The sequence below is a fragment of the Phyllostomus discolor genome, chromosome 8 (assembly GCF_004126475.2).
Source record: "Phyllostomus discolor isolate MPI-MPIP mPhyDis1 chromosome 8, mPhyDis1.pri.v3, whole genome shotgun sequence".
NCBI lineage: Eukaryota > Metazoa > Chordata > Mammalia > Chiroptera > Phyllostomidae > Phyllostomus > Phyllostomus discolor.
Genome location: NC_040910.2, coordinates 88,371,306 through 88,394,075, shown reverse-complemented (window position 1 = coordinate 88,394,075; position 22,770 = coordinate 88,371,306). Strand labels below are relative to the sequence as shown.

General features: G+C 55.7%; 1 protein-coding gene across 1 annotated transcript in view; it reads right to left on the bottom strand.

Annotated features, from left to right (window-relative positions):
* PRKCA (protein kinase C alpha) overlaps nt 1-22,770 on the bottom strand; it is a 356,244-nt gene that overhangs the window by 29,610 nt on the left and 303,864 nt on the right. Inside the window, exons 9-13 of the mRNA XM_028520046.2 lie at nt 20,438-20,569; nt 19,526-19,699; nt 17,356-17,447; nt 15,111-15,173; nt 14,193-14,331 (exon numbers count right to left, since the gene is read on the bottom strand). Of these exons, the coding sequence (XP_028375847.1) occupies nt 14,193-14,331; nt 15,111-15,173; nt 17,356-17,447; nt 19,526-19,699; nt 20,438-20,569 (600 nt within the window). The remainder of the gene's footprint in view (nt 1-14,192; nt 14,332-15,110; nt 15,174-17,355; nt 17,448-19,525; nt 19,700-20,437; nt 20,570-22,770) is intronic.

The following is a 22,770-nucleotide window of genomic DNA, read 5'->3' as shown; positions in this document are numbered from 1 at the left end:
CCATTACCCAGACTCTCACTGCAAAAGGGAAACAGCGTTAGCAAGCCCCCTTTGAGGGGAACAGTTAGAGGCTCACGGTTCAGGAAGTCGGTCGCACTGTCCCCTGTACGCTGTGTGGACTGCGTGTGGCTACTGAGCTCGGGGTGCCCCACACATGCGGAGGTGTGCGGTGGGTGTAGATCACGCTGCAGATCCCAAAGATGCAGAGACTGGAAAATGCAGAACATCTCATTCATAAGCTTTTATTCTGGATATCTGGGGCTAAAATATGTTCAAATTCATTTGGCTTACTTCTCTTTCAACTTTTTAAAAATGTGGCTGCTAAGTGCAGTTGGCTTGTATTTATTTCTGTTGGATGTGCTGGACCGGACCCTCGCCCCGGCTCCAGATGGCCTAGGGAGCCAGCCCTGGGCGGAGGACCAGGCCCAGAGGACACAATGGGCGGTGAGGCTCGCTGGTGTCTGCCCCCACCGGAGCAGGTGCCTCTGGCACCCGTGGGCCAATGGAGGCTTACAGCCAAGCCCGGGGGCGGGGTGGGGCGGGGGCACTGCCTGACACCCCAGGCAAGGGGCTGTGATGGTTTCTCAGAGCAGAGGACTCACAAAAGGAGAGGCGGACTTGGCAAGAGGGGCTCGAGTTGGCAGACCTCCGGGAGCACATGGGAGGCTGAACTTCAGCTTCAAAGACAGACCCCCCAGCCAGGCCAGTGTCATTCAGTTTTACTGATGTTTGTCATCATGATCATTATTATTGTACTTATACAGGCCCACTGTTTGGGGGGCGGGTGTCAGGATGTTGTAAATGGCTGCCTGTCTTACAAAAGTGAGCTGTGAATGAGCTTTCTTCCAGCCTGGGCACAGAACTAGGAATGCGGGGGCAGGGGGGCAGGGGCAGCCTCCCTTCTCTGACCAGGCCAGAGGCCCACAGTGCCTGGAAGGACATCTCCCTAAGGCCACCCGCCCTTCCGCTCTCTGCCGGGGCTATGGATCGGAAGGCCTCCCGAAGGCGATGGGGCTCCGGAAGCTATCTGGAAAAACCGGGCCGTGTGGTCAGGGTGGAGATGCCATGGCAGTGGCGACAGTGGCTGTACCCAGGGACTGTTGCCACTGTCACCAGTACAGCATCCACCATGCACCAGGCTCTCTGGCTGTGTCAGCTCATCCAGGCGTCACGACAGCCTGGCGAGGTGCACGGCCAGGAAGAGGCAATGCCGGGACTGGACCCCTGGTGGTCCAGCCTTGGCACCCACGCTCTCGACCATTTGGTTCTCCACCTCTGCACCTTGTGTGGTTCCCTAGACAGCGGTGGTGGCAACTGGCCCGATTCAGGTGACTTTTGTAAAAAAGAGGGTCCCAGTGCTTAACGGGCTTGAAACAGCCAAGGCTCCCACTCCCCCAGGGACTCCGGCTCCGAAGGCCTGGTCTCGAAGGGCCCCCATGCGACTAAGACGTGCGCAGACAGGGTCTCCCTCCCGTTCTTGGGTGCACCTCCTCTGGACCCGGTTCTTCATTTTTGTGTTCTATTTACTTGCCAGACCTCCAGAGCCCGTTCTAAAATAAATGGCCTGACCGCAGAAGCCTATTTCTAGGCGGCCATCACAACATAATGCTGGCCTTCATGCATAAAACATGCTCACGCCCTTTTACTGTCTCAAGGAAACCAAGAATATCTCTACTTTTTATTAAAAATAACACTGACGTGTCCAAACGGTGCCGTCTGGACAGAGAGAAGGGGGGCCTGTTTTCTGAGTGTTCGGTCCTGACAGGTAGGACGGGCTCCTCCACTGCCCCCTCAGGGGCCCACAGCCCCCGGACACACAGCTCCTGGAGCCAAGGACACATTCTACGAGACTGCTTATCTGCCCCCACCCGACCCCCGATTCTCCCCAGCAGGGGCCGGGCCACCCGCTGGTGCACCCTAGCACCAGGCCCGCACCCAGCCCAGCAGGCCGTCCGTCAGGTCGTGTTGGAGAAACTGACGGTCTGGTCCCGCGGGGTCTGACAGCCCGCCCTGCAGACACCACTGACCACCTCGGCGCACGGTCCAAAGTGCTTGCAGCATTGCTGGGTTGCTAAGGTGGGAAGGGGCTTAGACGTGATTTAGGAAGGTGTCCTCAGGGTTCTGAACAGGAACCTGAGGCTCAGAGTAGCGAAGTGGCTTGTTTGAAGGCCACGGGGCTGGGTGACGAGCCAGTGGCAAGGTCTCCTGACCGTGTCCTCTTCCTGCAGCACCAGGCCTGGACCAGAATGTGCCAAACAGGAAGCACCACGGCGGGGGACAAGGGTGGGGGACTCCCACCTCTCAGCCAAGGTGCTCCAAATGCACTAAAATGTGGTATCTTAGATCAAGGGTCTTAGTGTATTACAGGAGAAACGACAGTGATGTTTGAAATCCTTGGACAAAGGGCATTATATAAGTATATAGACAATTTGCACAAGATGAGAACGAAAAGTCTGGAGTCCAACTTAGACAAAAATTGTGGCTCTCTCTAGCACTGGAGAGAACAGAAAACAACTTCTCTAATGGAAATAAAAGTGTTCCAAATCCACTCATAGTGACCCCCTGTGGTTCCCTCTACACGGCCAGAGGGAAAGCCACGCAGCAGGACAGGGCAGGACAACCTGAGCACTGCGCCCCCTGCAGGTAGGAAGATGGTCTGTAAGGATTAACGCTGGCTTTAAGTGGCAATCAATGCAAATGAAAACCAAAGAAAAAAGAGAAGGAAGGAAGGAGGGAGGGACGGAGGGAGAGAAGAGCACTGCGAAGCCTAAAGCCTGCTGATCCCAGGTCCTGCTCCCAGCTCTATTCCAGATGCTCCGAGGGGAAAGGCCACACAGGCTGTATTTTTAAATTAATATTTTCTTTTCTAAAGAGGGGTTTTAGGTGCACAGCGTAGTTGAGTAGGACGCGCAGAGCCCCCACCTGCCCCCGGTCCTCACACGTATGCTGTCCCCTACGACTGACATCTCTCGCCAGAGTGACACGTTCAATGAATTTATACTGTCACATCATTATCACCGAGAGTCCAGAGATTATATCAGGGTTCCCTCTCGGTGTTTTATATTTTATGGGTTTTGACAAATGTATCGTGGCACATACCCACCACTGTAGTGTCACACAGAACAGTTTCTCTGGCCTCCAATCCTCTGTGCCCGGCCTAATCATCCCTCCCTTCCCCCACCAATCCATACCGACCACGAATCCTGGTACCATCTCCCTGGATTTGCCTTTTCCGGGATGTCCTGTACATTCGTTGGGATCACACAGTATGTAGCCTCTCAGATCAGCCCCTTTCACTTAGTAACATGCACTCGGTTTCCTCCAGGAGTGTTCCCGGCTCGACGGTCCATTTCTTTGCAGTGCCGGATGCTACCCCCTTATCTAGACCTACCCACCCCTTCACCCATCACCTGCGAAGGGCACCCCGGCTGCTTCCAAGTTGTGGCAGCTGCAAACGATGCCACTGCCCACACCCTGCGCAGGTATCTGTGCGGATGCGCTTTCGGTTCACTGGGGTGAACACCCAGGAGAACCGGTGCTGGGTCGTGGTGCCGAGATCACCACGTCCAGCTTTGTCGGAAACCCTCACATCGCCCTCCCAAGTGCAGCGCGGGCTCTGCAGGAGCCGCACACAGGCCTCTGAGTCAAGTGCCAGCCTCTCGCTCTGGGAGGAGGACGTCCCTGATTCTGGAGTGCAGACCAGAGAGCAGTGGGATGTGGTTTTTCATGGTGCTCCGATGAGGCACTCACTGTACTGAGTTCCTTGGAGAGAAAGCATTCCCATTCCCAGTCTTTGTGTAATTCTTCCAAGCAGGATCTAACCTCCTACTCGGACTAAGCTCTCTCTAGCTCCTCTGTGACACTTGCGAGTCATGGAAGAAGGGAGTCGGGAAGGAAGGGGACAATGGAATGACTGGGGCTGGGAAACACCACCCCAATGGACTTGGGTTACCAACCTCTTCCGCTCAGTACCCCACAACTTCTGTGATTCCTGGTTACAGCAAAGAAATCAAACCTCTTTAGGTTCTCTCCCTTCTCCCAACCTGAAGTTGTCAAGAACCTCTGAAACAGTGAGACACCCTGAGAGTGTGACACTGACAGTCACAGAGGTCAAACTTTCACCCACCTGCCCCGAGCGCAGTCCCCACCACTGTGCCGAGCACCACTCCTAGGGGCCACTGGGGAAGTCGGGGCGTGGCAGCTCAGATGTGGCGACCCCCCGGCCCGGGCCTTCCCTCTTGCGGTACCCTCTCCGTGTGAGCAGGGGCCGGGAATGGGGCAGGGACCCGGGACGTATTACCTGTGAGCTCTCTATGTACTCTTTCTTCCTGTTCTGTGTGAGCAGACAGACAATGGTGCAGACTCTGAATATAAAAAACACTTCTCTGCTCACAACATAATTTACTTGGTCCAAAGCCAGGACTCCATACGGCCTTGGGACGGGCTCGTGTCTAACATTTGAAGGTGGGGAGGACTCACACACAAAACGCCTAAATATATGCCACACATCGAGCTAGCAAACGGTTAAACAGAGCACGTTCTCCCCTTGGCGACTGCGCCCTTCCTGTACCAGTCGGCGCAGGCTGCCGTAACACAACGCCACAGACCAGGTGGCTTAAACACCAGAAACTTATCTTCTCACAGCTCTGGAGGCCGGAAGTCCAATTCATGAGCCGGCAGGGCCGGTTTCTAGGGAGGCATCTCGGCCGCAGATAGTCTTCTCGGCAGGTCTCAGCTGGCCTTTCCTGAATGTGCGTTTGGGGGTTCCCCTCGTCTTCATAAGGACCTTATTTAACTTTATGTCCTTAAAGGCTGTATCTTTACTTACAGTAGAGCACTGGAGGTTAGGGCACAACACATGGCTTGGGGGCATAAGTCCGTCCATTAATGTCCTCCAAGTACCTGGCAGGGCTGGTTCAACTTTAGAATCCACGGACTCCACAGAGTCCTTCGGTGAGTGGAAACTGGGTCCCCTCCACATCTCTCTCCAGTTCCTGCTCATCACACCCACGAAGAGCCTAGTGCACCCTGGTCTGCATGTCCAAGCTCTGTCCTCTGTCTCCTGTGCACAGCCACCACTGATCCCTCCCCGTCAGAGGCAGGAGTGCACAGGGGAGCAGGCTGGTGTCCCAGGGAGGACGGAGCTCGGGAGGAGGCCCTCACAGGTCCTGGAAGGAAATTTTCAGGCCCTGAGTCCTGGGAATTTCCCTCCCTCGTCCCAACAGACCCCTTACCCTACTGGGAAGAGCCAAGGCCGAGGCAGGCCAGAGGACAGCCCTCACAGTTGGGAATGGCAAGCGACAGCTTCTAGGCCAAATCCAGCCTGCCTCCTGCTTGTGCACAGCTTGTGAGCTAAACACGGTTCTCACATTTTTAAAAGTAAATTGAAAATGTAAAAAGACTATCAGTCTTCTGGCATGAACAGTCACTCGGTTTTGCCTCTTGGCAAAATCTAAAATGTAGATTAAGGCAAAGCCTAAAATATTTACTCCCTAGCCCTTTGCAGGAAGAGTGTGCTGATCTCAGCTCTAAACACGGGGGGGGGGGGGGGGCCGCTAGTCTGAGTCCTCAGGGCCTTCAGGGACTCCCCCTTCGGGGTGCTATGTTAAGGATCCTTTCACTGGTCAACACACAGCAAGACCAGCTGTCCCCCAAGATGGACTGTCTCTGAGGATGGCTGCAGGGACCTCCCATCCTGTGTGCCCTCTGGCGGTGTGACACTGCCACTCCTCCCACCAGGATGTGCCATCCATCTTGCCCCCGCCACTCCCGCCCCGGGCTGGCTCAGAGACTTGCTTCAAACTAGAGAATGTGGTGGAAGTGACACCGTTCAGTGACAGGGGCAGCTTCAGGAAGGGGCCTTGTGGCTTCTGCTTTTGCCCTCTTGGGAACCAGCCACCACGTCCAGAAGCCCTGGACAACCCACTGAATGAGGAGGCAGGCGGACTGCACAGAAAGACAGACCGTGTGCAGGAGAGCACAGCTGCCTTGGCCAGTGGGTGGTCAGCTGGGGGCAGCGGGGCCCGGAGCCGACAGTGTTCAGAAGCCCCTGTGGCCGAGTGCCCCGGACCGCCCTGCTGCACAGAATGGCAGCATTCACAGGGCTGTCGTTGTGAGCCAGGGAGCCTGGGGTAGTTTCCCAGTGACGGGCAGCCGAGACGCCTGTCAAAGAGGGGACAGCCGTGCGTGGAGCGCCGCCTCGGAGGCCGGCTCGGCTCCTCACGCGTGAAACTCCACCCTCAGAGTTGTGCTTGGAGAAAGGTGCTATGGTCACCCCACTTTACAGACGTCACCCCAAGTTCTCTCAGGAGCAGAATGACAGCCTGAGTTCACTATGCAATGAAGAAGCTGCCGCCCCTGGAGTCACATAGGAAGTTTGCCCACGGGGTGGACACTGTCCACGTGAGGCTAACACACAGGCGGCCTGAGTCCCTCTGGGGCCCGACACATCGTCCGGGGCCCTCCAGGGCCCTCCAGACTCTTGTCAGCTGGCTCTCAACCTCGGTCACTGCAGCCCTTGTCACCGGTTTCTCCTGGTGATGGCAGGCAATGGGGCTGGTGCCTGGGAAGAGCAGGGTGGGGTTCACGGCGGGGCCGCCACTTCGGAGCCCTGCTTGTCCCGGGCCTCCTTCGCTGAGCGCCAAGCGGTTCAGAACGTTAACTGTGCACGCCAGCAGGGTACGTACTTGAGCAGTGAAGGAACGGCTGGGGGCTAACATGTATTTTGTGCCTGTAGGAGTTTTACTAGCTGACATAAAAGACGTCCCAGAACCGGGAGGCCTCACAGCCCAGGGGGTCTTTGTAGACGTTCTCGGTAATGGCTCGATCAGCGAGGCACCGAGTGGCAACTGGGCACTGGTGGCGACTGTCACCCGGCGCGCCGCAAGAGTTGCTGAAGCATGAGGTCCCTGAGTTGGCAGTCAGGGGCAATGACCGCTTTTCCCTTAGATTGTCAAATTTAAAAAAAAAAAAGTAACAGTTAACACAATAATAGCCATCGGTGTGGATGAATCAAAATTATACCTATTTTTTTTTCAGATTGGCACAAAATATATTTTTGGGGGTGCTGTGGGGTGTCAGTGATTGGCACGTGGGTGCCGTGCGACAGACAGGCTGAACATGGCCGCACTGTGAGACAACGGGCCTGCACTGTGGGTTGGGCGGCCCAGGCCCGGCCCCCGCCCTGCTGCCCGCTGCCTGCCAGCCCTGGACGGGCCACCCCTCAGCTCCCTCCTCCTCTTCCTCGTCCTTGAACAGGGTGATTCCACTCCCTCAGAGGGCTACTGCTGGAATTAAACATGATAACAGGTATCGGTGCACCGGTACGCACTAGGAAGCCAGCAACTGTTGGTCGTCTCTCTGCAGGCACCCTCCCTCTCCTCCCCATCCATTGCCCAGGCAATTTTGCAAAGTAAAAGATGAAATAGAATTCGGACACCTCTGACCCACTTTTACAGGAATTACACAAATCCCAGGTGCAGGGCCGAGAGGAGCGCAGCCACAGACCACCAGGAGGCAGGAGTTAGTTATCAGGGCTCTGGAGACAGGGACCTGGCTTGTGAGAGTGGCTCACTTGTGCTCGGGGAGGGAGGCCTTCTCTGGGTGGCAACTCAGCCTATGCTGCAGCCCCCTGCTCTCGGGACAAGAGCCCCTGCAGAGAGGTGCTGATCAGCCCCAGGTTCGAAGCCTAGGACCCCCTTGAATTGGGGCCATGGGAAAAATAAGCAAATCTCTTCGTGCCTGGGGCTCGTCATCCGGAAAACAGGGCTGGTGACACCACCTTTGCAGAGCTGATCAAGGAGCGAATAACAAAACCAGTGAGGCGCTCTGCCTGGGTCTAGGTGTTTGCCAGGGCACTGAGCCCACAGCAGACCGCTCTGCCCGGAGGCGGAGCTGAAAACGGGGGTAGGGGGGGCCCTGGAGCCGAATGCTGCAGAAGAACGGGACTGAACTGATGAAACCCCGAGGCCGGGAGAATTGAGGCAATTAAGGAGCTGCAGGCAGATGGCAAAATATATGAGCTAATATAACCACCGTAATTCCTTGACGAGATCTGAGCAGAGTTACACAATTTAAGGAGGAACCGAGAGGAAAGCCCGGCCTTGGCTTTTCAAGTATTTCTGGGAGGGAGAGCGGCTGCTTCATTTTCTCTTGCAAGGCAGCAGTCACTGGCCCGCCACCTTCCTTCTGTGGAGGGGAGTTGGCCTCTGGCGGAGAGCAAGCCGCCCTCGGGTTTATCGGCCTCTTTCTTTAATCAGTGCTTTCTTTGCTCGGCCGGTGCGGGCGCGTCGTGGGGCCGGCGGTTCAGAGGCGCTGATCCCGGAGCAGCCTCACTGGAGCTGACTGGCCCCCCTCTCTCTCTCATTTCCCTTTCTTCTCGGTCTGGCCAGTAATTCACTGCCTGACCGCCGGACTGAGTGCACCCCTGAGCTGTCTTCTCATTTAACTTTTACATCCTCTTTCCTTCTCTCCCTCTCTATGGCGCCTTCCCCAGCAGCCAGGGAAAGTCTCAGGATGTCAACACCAGGGGACTTGGGCTGTCTGGGGGACTGGGCTGGTGTCCCACCAAACTTTGGACCCTCAGGTTCCCCCGCAGTCCAGGTGAGGCACATGGCCGTCCTTGGCACTCGGTCCCCTGCCATCGGCCTCACCCCGGTGGGAGCCTTGGGGATGCCCCTCCCAACACCAGGTTCCCGAGTGCCTGGCCTCTCAGTTCCAGAGCCTTCAGCTCTGCTCTGCTGCTGTGTCTCCTCTGCCACTGTCACATCTTGGAACGCAGCAGGCTGCAGTCATTTGTCCCCAATACATCTGCCTGCCTGGGCATGGCTCCAGACCCGGGGCAGGGGTCATCAGTGAGTGCAAGACAAAGATTCTGCAGTGTGGAGCTTGGACAGAGCGCTGGCTGGGTGGGGCTGGAGGTCTGCAGTTTCAAACAGCATTACCGGGAAAGGCGGCCTCCCGGACATGACCTCAGAGCTGAGGCTTGAAGGAGGTGAGGGAGGGTCGTGCGTGGACGCCTGGGCGAGACGTCCCAGGAAGACTCCACAGCTCCCTGCGTCTCCTGCCTCTGTGCACACCTCCTGGCCCCCTCTTTTCCTCCCATCCCTAAAATGTGGCTCTCCCAGATGTGACCCTTGACCCCCTCCAGAAGAGAGGTCGCAGCTGATGGCCCACTGGCCGAATCTTCCCTGGACACGTTTCTCTTAATATATGTTTAGAGTCAACTTGAACAATTAGGCCAATTTTACATAAAAATGCAGACTTCCAGGCAATGCTGGGCTGGAGGGAGATGCCAGGAGGAGCCCTGGGAATAGGCCTTCAGCTCTCTCACACTATTTGGCCCCCAACACTCCCAGGAGTTTGCACATCTGCATATGGCCAGCTGGCTGGGGGTGGCAAGGCGCCCAGACTTTGCCCTCGTGATTTTGGCCATGTTGGAGGTGCCACCTGTTCTCGCCAAGGGGAATGCTGTCTCATCGCGTCTCTACACCACGTCTTCCCGGGGCTGCAGCGGCCTATTTCTCACTGCTTAGCCCCCAGCATCCTCCTGAGTCCCTCTGGGTTCCCCTTTCCTGCTGAACGTGCTTAGGCACTTAGCAGGCACCTGCTGAATACCTGATTAACTGCTGCCACGTGAGGGAGAGGGGCCGAAGTGGTGCTGGCTCACCCCATGGCTTCCGAGGGGCCTGCCTGGTGTTAACAGCTGGAACACAACCCCACATCAGTGCCCGAGCTGCGGTGGGAAGGCCTGACCACGCCCCAGGCCCCCAACCCCAGGTCAGGTGGGTGGATGTCCACCTCGGCCTAGAAGATGTGGAGGAAAAGACGGTCTGTAACATCCCAGAGCTCACACCCCACCTCTCCGACCTCTCCATTTCTGGAAGGAGCGCGCATCTGGAAAGACCACACAGGCTCTGGGGTCGGAAAGTCTCGGGTCCGGACGCTGCCTTTGCCTGTTACCAGCTGCGGGCCCTTGGGCACATGGCTTTAACGTCCGCCCCTGCAGGACACGTGACATGCCGCAGGATGCGCTCAGAGGGCGTGGCACAGGGTGACGGCCACTGCGTCAGTGGGGCTGGTATCCTCTGCCTGTGGTCTAACATGCCCTGTGTAGCCAGGCCCCGAGGAAGGATTCCACGTGCACATCTTCAAAGAGCGCCCCCTTGTGGCAGCAGGAGGTGCCCAGAGGTCCTCCAGCCAGAAGCAAGCCCTGTTCCTGCTGCTCCTCTTTCTTCCAGGAGTCCGTGGGCAACGCTGGTCAGCAGAGTCTGTGTCGTGGCTAGGGGAGATGCCCGATTTGTGACTGGGTCTCACACGCCCCAAAGAGCGAACTTTCAGCTGGGGGTTTAGATCCAGGTAAGGACTCTCACTGACCCTGAAGAATCTTTCTGTGTCAGAGCAAAGGGTCCCCTTCATATCAGCTTCAGGGCTTTCTCATGGGCACCCCTTATGTGGGTGTCCGTCTCAACCCCAAATCACACCTGTCAGCGACATTTTCCGCCTTAGCTCATCTTCCCCGGCTAAGGAGATGCTACCACAGTGTGAATCCATTTCAAGGTTTTTGAACAAGCAGTTATAAATACTTCAGCCTCGCTTTGCCTATTAAGGAAAATGCCAGGTGAGGTAATTATTTTGCCTCCATCTGACAGGAGGATTTGCACAGAGGTCAGGATCACGTTAACCTTTGATCACGCTTGGAAACCTTGAACCTGGGTGGTTTTCCTCTGCAGCACAATTATTCCTGTGGCCCGGCCTGCCAGACACCAGGACCCCTATGAGAAAGATGCCAGCAAAATGGGGGGCGACCTCGAGCTGCTACTGACTGCATTCCCGAAGCAGCGCCGCTCAATTTTCACGGAAGGTCGGCCGGCACCTAAACACGGATCTTAGGTCCTGCTTGTCTGCACGGTGTCTCCTTCTAAACCGAGGCCGGGCCCTCGTCTGAGGTATTTCTGCGCCCCTGGTGGCACCGTGCGTGACACAGTCAGGCACGCAGGATGCTCTCCGGACACATGACTCGTTGGGGGTTTGAGCAGCACTCGGTGTGGTGGGTGGGGCCCTGGTCCGAGGCGGCCTGAGCCTGGGACCCCTGCTCACCCACCAGGCAGCTCCTCCGGAACATGGGCCTGACGACGTGTCCCCGGCGGGGTTGGGTGTGAGCTCCGAGGGAGAGCATGCGAGGGGCCTGGCACGGGGGAGACCTGCGACAACTGGGGGAGCACTTCCTCTGCTCTCGCTTGCACAGAGGATCAAAGGAGAGGGATGAAGGCTTGCGGAATGGAGGGCACTTAGGGCCAGGCCACGCCCCCTTGCATCCCTCTCTCTGCCGGCCCGTGCCTGACATCGCTCGGCGATGGTGACATCACAGGGTCCCTCCTTCTGAAGGCTCGTTCCCAGGGTCCTGGCATGACATGGCCGACCCCACACAGGCACTGTGTCCTCTGCTGACTTCTAAATGGCAGTCAACTTCTCCGTTTGAAGGGTCTTCCCAGGCCAGCCTGGCCTCTGTGTTCCCCCAAAAGGACCATGAACACAGCAGCAGCCAGAGCTCCCCAGAGGGGCTGTGGCAGACAGCTGCAGGAAGGTCCCTGTCCAACGTGGCAAATGAGCAAATGCACCATGACAACGGGAGGACCCACTTGCCCGGGACAGAAAAATACTCCAAGTACAGACAACATGCTTGGAGAGGAGGCCTCCTCACCCCCCAATGCACAGGCGAGAATACTGAGGCCTAGGGTGTTAGGTGACTCGACCCAGTGGTAGAAGCAGCACCCAAACACGGCGACGGTAGCTCTAGAAACTGCTCAGCCGAAAAAGCCGGTCTCGAAAGGTTACCCACTGTACGACGCCATCATCGGACGTTCTCGAAATGACTGAGTTATGGGATGACAAATAGGTGCACGGTTGCCGGGGGTGGGGAGGGGCGTCAGGAGGGGCGTCAGGAGGGAGGTGGGTGTGGCTGTAGAGGTGGTGGTGAAACTGAACTCATCTTCCCTGGGCTGTTGGAACCTACACAGGTGGTTGAGTTGCAGAGAATGAAACACATAAACACACACAACTGCGTCTAAGCAAAAAAAATAAAAAGGCCGGGAGTTAACCGAGATCCCAGATACATCACAAGTAGGTTGAGGTGCGCTTTGGAAGGCGGTGGGAGGTTATAGAGTATAGTTAGATGCCGTCATGAGTACAGTGCAAAGGCGTGTACACCCTCGTCCCCACAAGCTGTGACTCTATGTTCACTTCTCTCCATAAAGGGGGGTCTGCAGATGTGACTAAGTCAAAGATTTTGACATGGGGAGGTGATCCCGGGTTACCTGGGTGGGCCCCATGTTATCACAGGATCTTTAGGAGAGGGAGGCTGGAGGGCTGGGGTGAGAAAGGACAGAGATTGGAAGACACTATGCTTCGGGCACAGGGGACAGAGGAAGGCACCTCGAGTGCAGGACTGCAGACAGCCCCCAGGGGCTGGGAAAGGCCAGACTGTGCATCACCCCAGAGCTTCCCGAGGGAGGGCAGCTCTGTCTGCAATGTGACCTTGACCCCATGAGACTGATTTTGGACTTCTGGCCTAAGGAACTGTAAGAGAATATGTTTGTACTGTTTTCACCCACTAAGCCTGAGCTTATTTGTTACAGCAGCAATAGGAAACTAATACAATGAGAAACATGTTTTAAAAAGACAATAAGCTTCAATTATTTGCGAAATCCCACCCACGTGGAACACTGCCACCCCTGGTGAGAGCAGATGGCTGAGGTGTCAGTGAGCACAGGAAGCTATTTGAGCAGCTGAGACCTGTCTTAACGAAGTTCAAAGCCACCTGTAGTCCTGAAAATGCTGCTATTCCCTGTCCCCAAGCTTTTACAGCATCCACTGGCGTTACCGGAGCTGGCACAGCTCATAACCACAGCCTGTTGAATCCTTGTCGGCCAGTGGACGGCGTCACAAGAAACACTGCACTGGTGGGGGCGGGAGTCGCTTCTACTGTAAGACCTTCCTTTTGTGCTTGAAAACAGGGCTGTTTAAGCTCATGTTATGCCTGGAGATACCACTGTGTGAGTTCTTTTTTTTTGGGGGGGGGGAACCTCAACAAATTACTTATCAAGATAAGACAATATCTTTGGCCACATAATTCAGAATTTAAGTTTCTAAGTAACAAAGGAATATAAATTAGTTTCCCGTTTGGAACAGTGGCTCCTACTGCGGGTTTCCTAGGTGCCCGACACTGTATCAGGCACTTGACTCCTCCCAGCAACTCCACTCGGAGTGTACTACCACCCCGACTTGCCGCTGCAGGACCCCGTGGGCTCAGAGAGGGTAAGCGGCTCGCCTCAGTTCCCCCCGCCGGCCAATAGCAGAGTCCGGACTGAAGCGCACACTGATCTGAGTTCTAAGCTCGTGCTTTTTCCAAGGTGCCGACTGCCTCCGAGAGGGGGCAATATGCTAAATAAACACCATAAAAGCTGCCAACGGCTAACATGAGAGCTCTGTAAAGGGCCGAAGGGTGGCCTGACTTTGAATCCATCACACTGGTGCCCAGCTGGGAAAAGACTTTCATCCGCAGGGCTGTGTGGGGAGGGAGCTGGCCCCGCAGTGACCCTGGGGTTCGGCCCCTTCTGTCGCTGGCGTGGAAGAAGCTTCATCAAATATGAAGCGAGTCACTCAAGGAGCATTATAATGAAGGCCAGGTAGTACAGCCTCGCTGTCAACATGCACATCTCAGAACCACTTTGCTCATAACCCCTTGCACACGTCCTTCCCAGAACAGACACCGTGGTCAAGGCCAGCGCATCACTGAGAGCACTAATCGCTCTGATTTTGCTCAAGAGTCATCATAGGAACCAGCTTTGACCCAGTTTTCCCACAAAGAGCATTTTTACAAGCAAGACCCCCACCCCCCCACCCAGCGGCATTTCTTAAGTTGTTCTGACCGTGGGTGGCCACTCGGGAGATACGCTGTTCCAGGTGGCCAGCCGACGTGTGCACACGCGGGAAACAGAAGTTCCCCAAACCGAGACATGCTGTGTGTCACGAGGGGTGCGTTTTTCCCCCGTTCTGCTCTGTTTAGTCCAGTTTGGTCTGTTCTGTGGCTACTGCCCCACCCAGTGACACATCAGTGACCCCCGACCCCACGAGGGAGCTGTGGTGGCAGCTTGAAGGCGCTGGTCTGGAAAACAAGGAGAATGGGGCCCTACCTCTGGGGCGATGTAATCTGGGGTCCCACAGAAGGTTCTGGTCGTGACCCCGTCCATCATGTGCTCCTTGCACATCCCGAAGTCAGCGATCTTGATGTGCCCTTCGGAGTCCAGCATGACGTTGTCTAACTTCAGGTCCCTGCAAGGAAGCGGCAAGGCATCAGGGCCCCGCCCACAGTGGGGCGTGGCTTGCTCTGGAGCAGGATAGTTGACTAGCAGCCGTCACCATGGCATCTGAACTACAAGTTCCAGGGGAGTCGGGACCAGGAATTCTTATTACTAACCTCTAGAGCCTAATGTGCCACTTAGGGATACAGGAGTCACTGCCCAGATGCACGCTGAAGGGAAGACTAATTGGCTGAACCAGCAATTCCCAACCACGGCTGCATGCGTGAATCACCAGAGGTTCTGGTTCAGCAGGTCCGGGCCACACACGTGTCCCTTCTCCTCTGCCCAGTGCCATGTGTCCTTTTTGTCACCTTCCCCTTAATACTGGGGGATGTGCCTCTTTCTCGGGCACCAGACTTTCACGAGGGCTGACAACCAGAAGAATACGATCTAGCTTTCCCCTTGCCTCTCTCCCCCCAGTGCCCCGGTGCTTAACTAGCTGAGCATCTCTCAGAAATTCAGGCTCCGTGTTGCTGCCCGAACTCCCTTCCAGGCAAAAGGTGGAGAGAGAGCTGTTGGTGGAGAGAAGAGCATGTTTTCTTGTGGGAACTAGAAACGAGAGGACTCCTTTGAGGCCCAGAGGTCAGAAGGTGGTTCTGGTTTCCCCGAGGGTCCCCGCAGGTCTCTGCTGCCTTGGGGGTTGTCGACGCTACACCTGGCGTCCCCATCACGGAATCACGTGCCCACGGAGACCCAGGGGTCCAGCCACACGCTCTGCTGCACGGGTGGTGGGGGAGTGTCACCACGCACCTGTAAATGATTCCTTTTTTATGAAGAAAGAACAGTCCAATGGAAATCTCTGCTGCGTAGAATCTGCAAGAGAAAAAGCTCGTCAGGCCTCATCGGACCCCTGGACACTTTGTAACCACCCCCCACCGCAGTTCACGTGTCAAAGAGGTAAAACAATGCAAGACCTGGGGCCCTCAGGGGTCAGCACCGCCCCTCGCTTGTTCTTCCAACCCTTCGCCCTTCCCTCTGCCGTTTTTGTCACTACAACTTCTACCAATGATACAGCTAATAAAATCAATGAGATGAGTTTATTTCCTGCCCAGAAGCAGGCACTTCTTGTCTGGGGCAGGTGCACAGGTGACTTACTGCTTAAGAGAAACTCCTAATACAATCTTTAAAGGGGTGGATATTAGACGCCTTCCTGTCGGGGCTGTGGCAGAACACACCTCCCTCTGCCCACTCACGAGCAGAGTGCGGCAGCGTCTGCACACGCAGTTACTCCCCGGAAGGCAGAGCATCGTGTGCGGTGAACTCTTCCCCTGCACTCCTCACCCCACCCCGCCCCCGGGCGCCAGGATAAATGCGACACTGTGACTCGTGCCCGAGTTTACCATTTTGAATAATTCATAATAAAAAGCAGTTACTGTCATTATTTCAAAATTGCTCATAGGTTATTATCTGAAACTCAGTATAAATGCTGAAGGATGTTTCAAAATTTGTATCGTATTTAGGAGTCTCTGAAGTCTGAGAAGCCGCAAAACTGTGGGTGCGAACATCACACCCGGGAGGCTCAGCAGGCACTGGAGTCTCTGTCTGCCCGGGCAGAGCACCCCTGATGACAAGGACCGGACCCTGAGTGGGGAGCAGGCACCTCCTCTGAGGGCCGGTGGGAGGCGGACAGATAGAAGAGGAAAAAGAGGTGGGATTATAGGCGACTTTTACATTATTTTTCATGCTTTCCTCTCTTTTAAAAAATAGTACCTTTCTGGCCACCCCGATACAACGAAAGGGGACTGCCCTCTAGGTTATCTACACCACGAGGAGGCTATTCTGCCGCTTGGTCCTAGAGCCGTGCCCCCCAGCTCCACTCGGCAGCCTCAGCACATTAACGCACTCTCACTAATGACATGAGGGCCGGGATGGGGCAGGCGTTTCTGGAGACTGGGCAGGAAAACCTGCCTTCGCATTTTCTACACTCGCTACCAAAGAACTCCCGTCGGCCTCTGGCCACCCTCCCTGGGGCCGGTTCTCCGCACCGCACCGCTGTGGCGTTCCCTCGGCCACAGCGCAGGCTCAGTCCCGGCACCTGCACACCCGACTCACCAGCGCTCACGCCACTGTGCATCTCGTGGGGGGAAACGAAATTGCTATTTGTTTAGATTGGCTCCTGCTGAGTTTCCGGGGGCTTCCTGGCCCCTGAAAACGGATGGTTTTTCAGGTCCCCAGGTCCCAGCTCTGTCTCCTGTATCACTGACTCACATCCCAGCATTCGAGGTGTATCCCAATGCAACCTTCAGACAAAGCTCCCCATTCTCCCCCAAGAACGCCTCCTCCTTGATGGCTGCCCCAGATGCTCCATGGGGCGGCACCTGAAGAGGTTTCTCTCCCTCACCTTCAGTCTTTGAGTTCTGGTTTTCTTCCTCCAGAAGGGCCCTCAAACACACTGACTTCTCCAGCTCCTCCCCTTCTCCTGTCCCTTTTCACCAGCCACACACTCCCCCAATCCCCCTCCTCCTCTCAGCCAGAGGGCTGTGTGAAAACTTAGCCTGGTGCTGTCAGGCCTCACCGAAGCCCCACCCAGCCTTCCTGCTTCTCAGCGGGACACCCACGAGGCCTGTCACCCAGCGCCCCTACTCCACTGCCCTCCACATCTTGCTCCATCTCCCGAGCTGCTGCGATGGGCACTCCCCGAGGACGGTCTTCCCTCCCCTACCTTTGGGGCTCTGAGTAGTGTCCTGTGTCACCTCTAAAGCTGTGGCAATGCACCACCATTGTCTGGAGACCTCTCCCACTCCAGGGCAGACGGTGGGCTCCCCAAGGGCCCGGGCACTCACTCCTTTCACATGCAATAAACGAGCGGCTGGCTGAGTCCCTCTCCGGTTTACCAGAGGCTTACACACTGAGATGGATGCGGCTATAACCCCACCCCCACTGCAGGGCGGGGCACCCCACTGCAAAGGCATGGAGCCCTTGCACCGCTGGCCCAGCAGAAGCTCCCCGCCAGGCCGCTGCGTGTCTGAGCGAAGGGACTTGAACGCATACTCACACTGCCTGTGGCTCCTTGAATTTCCCTACTTGCTGAATGTGGTACATGAGGTCCCCGCCGTTGACGTATTCCATGACGAAGTACAGCCGGTCCTGCGGGCCAGGGGGCGACACGTGAGCTGCGTGAGCTGCGTTGCTCAGTGGGCGGGGCATCGCCCTTGCGCCCTCCCAGACCCGGGTCTGCTCCCGCATCGGCGAAATGTGGGGCGTGCCGACAGAGGAGCGCAGTGCGGCCCCTCCATGTGTGTGTCCCCAGGTCTGCCCCTTCTCCCTGCCTCAGAGGGTCTTCCCTGTTCTCCTACACGCTTCACACATGTGCAAGTCAGGGGCGATGTGAGGAATCCACATGGGCCAATTATTAAATTTTCACGAGTGTTTCTTGTTCGCGATGTCTAGGAGGCCTGCCAGATCAATGCAGCAACGCGTTTAACTGGATGCTTTTGAAAACAAACCTCAGGCTCAGTGACATTTACTGTGGGGGAGGGGACAGTCGACGGAGAGGCTAATCAAGCGTTCTTCTGCCTCCACAAGGAGCCCACAAGTGGTTCTGGATGTCCTCTGTTGCTGCTGTGCTGAGTGTTGGCCCCACGAGGGGCATACCCCATAGAACCCCGTAAATGTGCATATTTATGAGGACACTATGCTGGGGCAGGTGGAGACAGAGGGGGTCTAACAGTGAAATAAGCAACAGCACACAGCGCATCCAGGTGACAGGCGCCGACCTCTGCTCGCCCCTAGAAAGCACCACGGTTTCTCGGAGGTTATTACGCCCGAAAGTGCTGCTCAGGGAGGCCAGCGACGATGAGCTGCAGCTGACAGGCGGGACAGTGCTCTGGGAGCCTCGGTGTCTAGCTTTCCTGTTATGAACTTTAATTCCATCATTATTTCTCTGCTTTGCAGCTTTCTGGAGCGTAATCAGTGTAACCAGGGTTACGGGATCTGGGCTGGGATTCAGGCACAGCTCTGTCTCAGCACACTGCTCCTCTCTCCTTGGCGCTACCTAGGTGCTGCTGGGGGCAGGGAGCGGTGGGCCACTGGCGCTCGGCTGACACGCAGTGGCCTGCGCCCGGTTCTGCGGCCCCACGCTGAGGCTGTGTGGCTGCCCTGCCATGCTGAGATTCTAAAATCCAAGAGCATTGAGGGCCACCTCCCAACAGATTTCAAAGGGAGAGAGAAAACGGAAAGTCAATTTCTGGCCAATGGGAAGATGAAGACAGTAATAATCACAGCAGTAACAGTTACAGCTACTGATTATTGAGTCATAAGTTACAAGGACAGCGGCTGCGGGCTGGACAGTGCATCTCTGGGGATGCTTCACCTCGGCGCCATCTCAGCCCTCACATTTCGTGCAGGCCGAGTGCGAGCACCAAGCCAGGGCCTCGGCCCCGCCACTGGCTGGTGAGTGCTCTGGAGCTTTCTTCATCCTCTGCATAGCTCTGCTGTATGACAGGGCTGGAAACTTTTTCCTTAAAGGGCCAGACAGGAAATAGTTTAGGCTTTGTGTGTGTGTTGCAAGGACTCAGCTCCACCTCTGTGGCACGGACACAGCTGAAAACGACAGGTAAGTGACTGAGAGTGGCTGTGTCCCCACAGAGCTGTTTGGGGCTCTGAGATGTGCATTTCACCTGCTTTTCCCATGCCATGAAATAAGATTTTTATTATTTTTTAAACCTTTCTTAGAACTCATGGGCTGTGCTAAACAGGCCAGATTGCCAACCCCTGCTGTGTGCTCTGAGAAAGAACACACTCTTTCACGAAACCGAGTCTCCGCGTGTCCCAGCACAGTGCCTGGCAGCTGGCGAGCTGGCCTGCAGACAGCCGGCTCCATGAGTTGTTTCATTCTGTGTCTCTGAGTCCCAGCACACTGCCTGGCATGAGGAAAGCCTCTGATAAAACGTTTGCTGAATTAAATGGAATGGATGCCAAGTCTCTAAGTAGGGCACATCCCAGGGAGGGGGCGCTCCAAATTTACCAGCGGCATTTGACTGAGAGGTTGTTTCTAGTCGCCTCTGGGTGGCAGAGAAGACTGCGGGGCCGAGCAGTCCCCAGATGATGCCTTTCTCCAGCCTTCTCTGCAGGAGTGAAGTGGCTGGGGTGCCGAGGGCACCGGGGCTCAGGGAGCCCTGTGGGCGCGCTGGGCCGAGCATAGCCGTGAGCCCCGGGGGCCTTACCACTGTCTGGAAGCAGGAGTGCAGCTGCGTCAGGAAGGGGGGCTTGTCGAGCAGGGCCAGGACCCGCTTTTCCACCATGGTGCACTCCACGTCGTCGTCTTGAATCACCACGTCCTTCTTCAGGATTTTGATGGCATAGAGTTCTTCTGTTCCCTTCCTATCAGCCAGCATCACCTGAGAACAGATGAGAACGGCCAGGCATTCGTCAGGTGACAGTTCAGACAGTGCAGGCAAATGTGGAAACGTGTGGTATAAAAACAGTCATCAAGTTCCACATCATGCGCAGACTGTGAGATACTGCAGGTCGCTGCACATTCAATTTCTCCTGCACTGTGTAGTTTTCAAGGCAGCAGGATCTGCACACTGTGCAGGCTGTTGCCACACGGTGGCGCTGTTGTGACCGCTAATAGGAATATGCAAATTATAGCGTTAGGGTTGAATTAGCATTTTTTCATGGGCATCCTTACAGCAAAAAAAGTGACTGACCTTTATATGCTTCTGACCAGTCAGATACTACCACAAAGAAACAGGCAGGATAGAAATCAGTTCCTGGATTTATGGTGGGATTTGGGGCCAGAAAAGCCAAATGCAAGATGTATAAGCTGGAGAAACCCAGTTCAATCTCTCGTGATTATTACATTTGCTTACTACAAGTCGACATTCAATTTTAGTGGTGAAAACTATGCATTCAGCCAACCCTGCGGAGCACCCAGGCTGTCCTCCTGAACACCAACATGGCGGCTCAGCGACCCCTCTGGAGCTTTGTGGACACGGTTATTTTTAATGAAATGAGAAACATGTGCAGAGAGCAGGGAAACCCGGAGGGCAGCCCCGGAGACGTAAGAAAGAGCAGGATGACCCCAGCACACCGTACAGAAGCCTGGCCACGCCACAGGCCACTGCCCTCCTCACCTTTCCGAAACTCCCCTTCCCCAGCACCATGAGGAAGTTGAAGTCAGTGAGCTTCACTCTGTCCAGGTTGTTGGAAAATCTCCGGTCTTCTGAAGGGCTGATCACTTTCTTGGCGGGGCCAAGCTTGGCTTTCTAGACAACAAACAGACAGGTGAAAACAATCAGTCATTTTTTTTTCTCCCAGGGGAAAGATGGATAGAAAACGCTGTAACTAAGTTCGATGCCAGCTAGGAGGTGGGAGGTGGGAGGTGGCATGAGGCGAGAAGAGCCCGAGATGACACTGCTGTTCACACTCAGTGGTTGTACTCCCCCTGAGGCAGCGTTTGCAAAGTGCCAAAACATTGCCCTTACCTATGAAGAGGCAACTCTTTAAGTAGCTAATCGAGAATCCAGTCCAAGGACCCTGGCAAGGGCAGGCTGGTTCTCGCTCTGGGATATAGACGTTAACTTCTCGGGGAGCCAGGGCTGGCCAACAGTCAACGTCATAAAAGAGAGAACCTATGTGCTGATGTTTTTATTTGTAGATTTTCCAATTTAAGTTGAATCTGCAGACGGAAACTTGTACCCCTGCAAGAAGGGAGGGCTGTGTCCTCAGGAGAGGAGCTGCTTAAGTGGCAAGCTGTGGGGATGATTTATTGCTACTTTAAAAGGCAAGGTAAGAACAGAGTGTTTTTTTTTTTTTTTTTTTTAAGTCATGAGAAGAAATGGTGATACACCGAGAATCTGGTTTCACACCCTGGAAACACGCTCCAAACACGCTCCACCCTTGGAGCCTGAAGAGCACGTGGTCAGTGAGGTGAATTACCGAAAGGAGTTTCTGTAAATTAGACCCGGGCCACACAAAGACCCGGCAGAGACTGCACCCTCATCACGGGGGAGTCAGTCTCAGGTTAAAGGTGAAAAGCAAGAGGCTCAGCAGAACAGGAGAGGCAACTGGGATGACAGGGGAGCATCTCAACTGTCAGCCAAGGAGGCTGTTGAGAACGGAGGACCCCCCCCAGGGTCTGCATTCTGAAATCTGCCTGACAGTGAGGGAGCCAGTGGCTGGGCGTGTCAGCAGCTGAGAAGGCCAGGGTCCAGGGGCCTGGCTGAACCTCCGCAGCCACAGCCCCGGGCTGCAGGGCCAAGACGCGAGCTCTGAACACATTCTCAGTGAGAGGGTGCACCCCCTCCCCACTGTGGCAGATGCAACCAAGCACAGCTGAGCTTCGGGGCAGGAGCCAGGGCAGCCCTGAAACCAACATGGTTCCCACGAACACGGCGTGGGGGGCAAAGAAGGTGCTGGTGAGGCCTCATTCGACAGCCAAAGCTCTGGCAACGTCAGTTCTTAGCGCTTGGGGGTGCAGGTGGGGTGGGGGATGAGCAAGCTGCTCCGTGCCAGGCTCTGCTGAAGACGCTGGGCCCCCATCGCCGTCTCTGGGGCCCCAGCCCTAACACAGCGGTCGGCACAGGGTGCGCACTCAGCCCTTTGGCTGAATGGATAAAGAAATGAAGCCGTACTGTGTCCGTCAGAGGCTGTGCTAAGAGGTGATGCTTTTCTCCGATAAAAACAACTGGCCCTTAGGGGGTCAAATCTCACGGTTTGAACGCGTGCTTGGTTGAAGTGCGCACACCCAGCTAAGCAGAGACATCAAAACATGGGGGAAAGATGGCCCCCACTTTTCTGCCTCAAGGCCGAAAGTATTAAATACAGCTGGACTGAACCCCTATTGGCAGTGCACGGTGGGAACCGTGGGCATTAGGGACCCTGGGGACACCCATGCTCGGTCAAGGCGAGGCCTGAACTGCAGGGACATGTGACCTGGCCTCCCCTTTGACAGAGGATGGGAGGAATTTCCAGACAGATTTGCAAGAAAAAACCAGGACTTGGGGTCCATCAGATCCTCCCTCAACTTCAGGTCCAGCCCTCATTCTCCCAAGACCCGCCCTGGGAATGATTCTAAGTGGAGAAACTTCCTGGTTTGCGTCTAACTTTAAATGAGTAATCAGGAAATTCAAGTGTGAGGTGGGGATACTGACTAAGCCACTCTATTCTGCTCTTGTGATTTATAAAGAGAAGAAGTTATCAGAGAGAGGCACAGAGGGGTCACTTTGATGCTGTTGGGAACTCCGCAGTGACATCTGGAAAGACCCAAGCACGAGGGGCCCGTGGCTCTGGGGCGCTGGGAGCAGCTGCAGCGTGTTCACCTGTGCAACTGCCCGTGACCGGGACCGGGTGCCCCCGACCCATCGGCAGTCCTGAACGGTGACGGTGCCCTCGGCACACCCCACTGCCACAGGCTGCGTACGAGGGACCGTGGGCCGATGTGCGTGGTGGCCTCCAGAACAGAGAC